The sequence below is a fragment of the Ipomoea triloba genome, chromosome 12 (assembly GCF_003576645.1).
Source record: "Ipomoea triloba cultivar NCNSP0323 chromosome 12, ASM357664v1".
Taxonomy (NCBI): Eukaryota; Viridiplantae; Streptophyta; class Magnoliopsida; order Solanales; family Convolvulaceae; genus Ipomoea; species Ipomoea triloba.
The window spans coordinates 13241490-13248278 of NC_044927.1; the positions used below are offsets into that span (position 1 = coordinate 13241490).

The 6789-nt window shown below is 27.9% G+C and overlaps 1 protein-coding gene across 1 annotated transcript in view; it reads left to right on the forward strand.

The window, feature by feature from the left end:
• The first annotated feature begins 4063 nt into the window (after positions 1-4063).
• The window catches only part of LOC115998463, a 10712-nt gene continuing 7986 nt past the window's right edge, over positions 4064-6789 (forward strand). Inside the window, exons 1-3 of the mRNA XM_031238047.1 lie at positions 4064-4256; positions 4554-4622; positions 5935-6494. Coding sequence (XP_031093907.1) covers positions 6225-6494 — 270 coding nt within the window. The 5' untranslated portion in view covers positions 4064-4256; positions 4554-4622; positions 5935-6224. The remainder of the gene's footprint in view (positions 4257-4553; positions 4623-5934; positions 6495-6789) is intronic.

Here is a 6789-nt window from a genome sequence, read left to right on the forward strand (position 1 = left end):
AAGCATGTATAGATTAACTCTGTTTTTTTAAGTGTATAGATTAACCTTATTTCATGAATGTTTGGTTTGTGGACATGTTTTATTTGTTGTGTGTTTTTGCGTAATAGTTGAACTGTATAATATGTTAAGAGTTATAATTCTACCTAAACATGTCAAAATTTGGCTCTTTAGGTTATACTTTATTTATCCTTAGGGTTTTATTTGTGTAATTAATTTAGTTAATTTTTTTAACGTGTTATAGTTAGACTTCTTAGAGTAAAATAATTATGTTTGCAAATAATATGGTGATCGGATGAAAACTGTATAGCTTGGAACAAAAAAAAAATACATTGGATAAGCTAATTTATTTATTAACATTTAAAAAAAATACATTGATAAACATAGAGTTCTAAAATTATGAACATGGACCCGAGTCCACCTTGCAAGGTGGACTGTGGTCCATAGCATAATTTACCCACCTCTACCACGACCGTTCCCCCCTCTCACTAAATCTGAAATTTGCTCATATCTCAATTTACACGTGCGATGCACGAATAAATTTTTTTTTATATTATCTAATTAGACAATAAAATAAAAAATGAAATTATAAACAACTTTAATATTTGAAAGTAACATTTATCTGATTTTAAGATTAATGCAAAAGTATCACTCAATTAATTGAACAATATATGATTCGTTTGTCTGCAATTATCTTGAAAAAATCTATGTGTAATTATATTATTACTAAAATAAATATCGTTAAAAAGAGAAATAATTTAATTGTAATTATTATAAAACTAAATACAACAACTCATGTTTAGCTAAATCTATACTAACATTCGTGTATTTATTAACTTAATTAGCATAATTATTATTAGTCAATTATACTAATATCTATGCAATTATTCATTAATTACCATAATAATTATCAAATAATTAAATTAATATTATACAATTACACTTTTATACCTTAAGTATAAAAATATACATTGAGAGATTACCATAGTAATTACACAGAAGAATATGAATGATTGTTTATTTTGTTTTCTCTCTCTATCTCTCTCTCTCTCTCTCACACACACATATATAATCAAAAAATTAATTGTAATTATAAAATAAAATCAAACACCCCATGTTTATGTGTGTGTGTGTGTATAACTATAAAATAAAAATCTAACGACCCATGTTTAATTATAATTATATTAATATTTCTATAATTATTAGCTTAGTTATCATCACACTTATTAGTCAATTATACTAATATATGTGTGATTAATATTTTAGTTATTTACCATAATAATTATTAGGTCATTATACTAATATTGTACAATTATAATTTTATACTTTAAGTATAGAAATATATATATATATAGAGACTACCATAGTAATTAGATAGAAGAATAAGAATGCTAATTCATTTTGTTCTCAAAGTATTATACCTTAACTATAATATATATATATATAATTGTATTTATATTATTATTATGGTAATGGTAATTATTACTATAATTATCATAATAAATATTAGTCAATTAAACTAATATTCTGTAATTATGTTTGTAAAAAAATTATTGTGTAATTATACTTTCATTATTCTTTAAGTATATAAATATATAGAGAAAAAGTAGCATAAAATTATCATAGTAATTACACAGAAAAATAGAAAGAATAATTTATTTTCTACGTTCTTATAATATTATACCTTAAGTATAAATAAATAAATATATAACCATAAAAGTATCATAATAATTAAATGGAAGAATGGAAATATAATTTATTTTGTACTAATAATATTATAAATTAAATATAAAATAAGTATATTAGGCAATTTTGCTAATAGATAATTAATATTTAGGTACATTAATTTCGGCAGTTATAAGAAATTAATTTTTTGTAATAACTGCCAAAATGAATGTAAATAAATATTAATTATCAATTAGCATAATTGCCTAATATACTTATTTTGTGTAAGGTATAATATTATTACAAAATAAATTATATTCTCATTCTTCAATTTAATTATTATGAGACATTTATGGCTTGTGTGTGTGTGTGTATATATATATATATACTTTTAACACTATATTTATTAGTATGATTTATGTATATACTTTAGGAAAATATTCTATCATTAAAAAAATAATTTAAAAAGTAAATTATTAATTAGATTGTCTAATATAATTGTCTTACTAATTGATTACCATGCTACTATAATTCATATTTTTGAAGTCTTTTTATTACCAAGCTAAATACATATCCTTAATAATTAAGATAATCCTTAGTCACATCCGTAGTACTAAAAGTATTACTTTAAATTTTTATAAATAAGATATAATATTATTAAACTGAAATAATTAAAAATAGTGTGTCTATAGGTACAAAATTTTTTATAATTGACTTAATAATTAAGTATTAGTTTTTATTGCCAAATACAACTTGACAATTATTAAACATTATTTATGATATTTATTGTGTCTCTTGTAATATTAAAATTATTAGGTAAAATTTTATAATTAAGATATAATATTATTAAATCGAAATTATTAAAAATAATGTTTCCATAGTACAATTAAATTATATTTTCTTTAATAATTAATATAATTATCTAATATAAATTTACATTTATTAATAAGTATTTATGGTAATTATTATTATGTATTAATAAAAGGGATAAAAAAGTTAAGAAGAAGAAGAAAATGAGGAGGAAAGCATATATATATATATATATATATATATATATATATTTATTTATTTATTTATTTATTTATTTATATGCCATACAATATCGTAAATGATATAAAATTTAATAATTATTTCAAAATCAAATACATAAATGTTTTAAGGAAACACTGAATTTTACAATTAAAAAGTGTGCTATTCTTTTATTGATTTCCAAAAACATCACCGTCGTCACCGACTCCTTTGCATATCTTCTTCTCCGGCTCTAGATGACCATTGTTTAGCAAATCCAGCAACACCATGTGTTTATACTGCAACAAATATTTCATACACATACATAAATCGAAGTATAAATATTGAGACTAACGTCAAAGTATTAAAACAAAAGCAATCTTGTGCTACAACAAATAATTATTATCTTAAAATTGGTATTGTAATCGATATTATAATGAATGCAACACCAATCCATTCTATTTACAGGGCGGTGGAAGAAGAAAATGAGAGAGCCGCCAAGATATGATTTCACAGAGAACGGGAAGAAGAGACAGACAATGCAAATTGAAGAATTATGATTTTCAAAATTAACAATCCATTGTATTTATAGGTAGAAATGGTGAGAATTATAAATTTGTTAATTTTTCAAAAGGAATGTATAATTAATTACTTAACATTTTTAATTATTCATTCTAAATGAAATTATTACCTTATTAATTCTATAAATAAAATTTTGTTAATTTTTCATAAAATTTGATTTTATGATCAGAAACGTGGAAGGAAAGTTTATAATTCTATTCTATTCTATTTTATCATATAATAATTATCATAATTACTAATTGCCATAATTACTAATTAACATTACCTTAATTACTAATAACGAATTAAAACTAAATTCTATCATAATAATTATCATAATTACTAATAATGAATTACAATCAATAATTAATATTATTCTATCATCATAATAATAATAATAATAATAATAATAATAATAATAATAATAATTACCATATTACTAAAATACCCCTACGTTTGGGTGGAAAAATTTTGGAGGAGGATATTATTTTTATATATAATATAGATATAGATTATTATTATTTTCTGGTAAAAATGTGAGAACATAAAAAACGATGTACTTCAGAGATCAGTTCAACCACGTGGCGTAAAATGTGTTGCCACGTCATCGGTGACAGACACGACAGGAGTAGAGAGAAACGTGGCCGCATGTAATTCTCCAGCCTTTCGGCTTCGGACCCACTGCTTGCGGGGGAGCCACTCGTCTAAACAATTAGATCCAAGGGCATTTTCGTCCACGACGGACGTCACTCGAATTCCCCGAATTGCCCCTCAAGTTCATCGAGAGCTCTGCAACTCTTTTGTGCATCTTTGGGGTTCTTCTGAGGTATATTCTCCGCTCCCTCCCTGTCTCGTTACCGACTTTCAGTTATTATTCATACATATACATATAGCATATATATAGATACATAGTAACGCAAATATATTTATATATGTTTTTGTGTAGAGAGAGAAACAGCACTGCGAATTTAGGGAACTTTCTTCTTTTATTGATTCTCAAGCAATTTCTCCGCCATAAATCTAAGGTGATTGTTACTTTATTTATTTTCGACCAAATTAACTTTATTCTGCTTTATCTTATTCCGTTGATTTGCATTCTCGGAAGCTCGTTGCTTCTCATTTCTCGATTTTTTATTTGCAAAAAAAAATAAATTTGAGATTGGTAGTGATGATGCTTTCATTCTAGTTAGGTGGGGTCTGTTCTCAAATCTCATTTTAAATTTTAATAATTTTTTACTTTTGGTGTGTTTTGGATCTTTGACTCTTTGTTTTGCATTGTGGCGTATGGAGATTTAATTGTTAACGATTCTGTTTTTGTGTAGATCGTCTGGAGATGGTGAAGATAGATCAGCCTAACTGAATTGGCCTTGTGTTTTTCGTCCTTGTAATTTGTAAGTAGTAAGTTGCAAGTAATGACTTCCAATTTTGCAGATTCGTTGCTTACTTAATGAAGTCTGATCGTGAGCATTTTGTTCATGGATGATATTGTATGCCTTCTGGTTGCTTTATATAATTTCTATTTTAATCACAAGTAATTTTGTTCAAATAATCGATGAAGTAATTATATCCAGTTGAGTTTGTATTGTGTTTTTTTCCCCAGTGGTAGTGAGTGGTGGCTTCTTTTTTAATCCATTACTTATTATGGTCAAAGAATGTTTTTCCACTTACTACATGTATAATGTAATTTAGTTGCACAGATCAAAACAATACACTTATTCTGTGTATTTATACATACATTGATACATATGCGTGTTTATTTATTTATTTACCTATCAGAAGAGAAAAGGCCCAATTTACTGAGTTTAGCATCAGATTTATTTCTATTTCATGCATATGCATAATTGCACTAATTTAGTAGCTATAAGCAGTGGAGGAATGCATATAATATTGGGCTTATTGATTAAGCTTTGTTATTTAGATTTAAACATCTGCTGTTTGTAATGAATAATCTCTTGCAGCACACCCATGTACACATGGTTAGTAGTGTAATTTTCTTTTGTGATTGCCTGTCATGTGTCCTTTTTCTGTATAGAGTTCTGTCACATTCAATCCCCAGTCACCGTTAAGAATGTGCTATGATGAAATTTTTGGAATAACAGACAAGAGCTTAGGGATGATTGTTAATGATTTTCTGATCTTAGTCTAGTTTTTGGTACTTTGTTTTCATAGTAGTCCTCTGAATGTCCTTATTTTGGTAATGAGCGTCTCACTGTGACCATCCTAGGTCAGATGTTAGTCAAAAGTTGGTAAATGTTGGTTGATGGAGATTTTAGTGAACTTCTTTAGACTGATGAGGTTAGTATTCTGGAGTGGCAGTTATGTTTGCTTGTAGTGACAAGCATTTGTGCTACTTGAATCCTCTGGCATAGCATCTTCCTACAAATAGTGAGAGTGAGACCTTCTGCTGAGTATTGATACTTTGTTTTTTTCTTTATAATTCTTTCCTTGGTTTCCTCTATCTCTAACCTGGATTTAATCTTTCTTTTATTCTTACCCAAAGTGATCGTTTCACTTGGCACTTGTGATGATTGACTGGAACTTTGGACGAGAGTCTGTGTTTCCCTTCCCTTTGTTGGATTTTTTTTAATGAGTTGAGCCCTTGGCGTGCGTGGTTAATATAAGTCCTTTTTTTCATAAAAGGGGGAAAAGAAACAAGAGATAAAATATATACTTACTGCTACAATGTTCTTTTTGCTTCAACAGATCATTGGAGATAGTTCAAGTCATAATGTGATGATGTTCTCTGAATGGCTCCTTCAAATGGCATACATTTATAACAGAGACACCAGTCTCCTAAAAGTTGACAGCTCTTGATTGCACTGCATCACAGGCCAACATCTTGATGCTGAGCGAATTGGTCTGGAGTAGTAGAAGAATTTACTGTTAGCATTTTATTTTTGGCGAAATTTGTAGTTCCAACTTCAGAATTTAGTAGTGGGTTGGTTGAGGTCGGACTTAAAAAAAATTCTGAAAAGGTGCACTGCTATAATCTAATGGAGGAAATAGTATCACCATCATGTCAAAAACAACAAATGTCTAGTCGAAAGTTCTCATTGAGTGGGCCCTCCAAAGACCTGTGGATTGCTGTACGAGAAGGGTCTGTTGGTGAAGTAGATTCATGCCTGACCTTTCTTAAGAAGAATGGGGGGAATATCAATGCCCGGAATCCATTTGGGCTTACACCTCTCCACATTGCAACCTGGAGAAATCATATCCCAATAGTTAACAGGCTACTTGCAGCTGGTGCAGACCCTAATGCTAGGGTGTGTTAGTATTTTTAATCCTCTCAATTTATAATTTGTTTATGGCCTTATGGGTGCATGCTGCATTGTTACTTTATTTTGTTAGCCATCAATTGATAGGGTAAGTGATGAGTTACTTCTGTCTTTTTAAATTTTATCTGTGTTCTCCCTTTCAAAAAGTTACATCATTGGACAAGATTTCTGTTTGTTTGATCTTTTTGACTGGCTGGCTGGAATTTGTGCTAATGATTACTAAGAGTGTTTAGTACATTCTGATCTGTTCCTTTTTTTTTTTTTTTTTTGGGGGGGGGGGGGG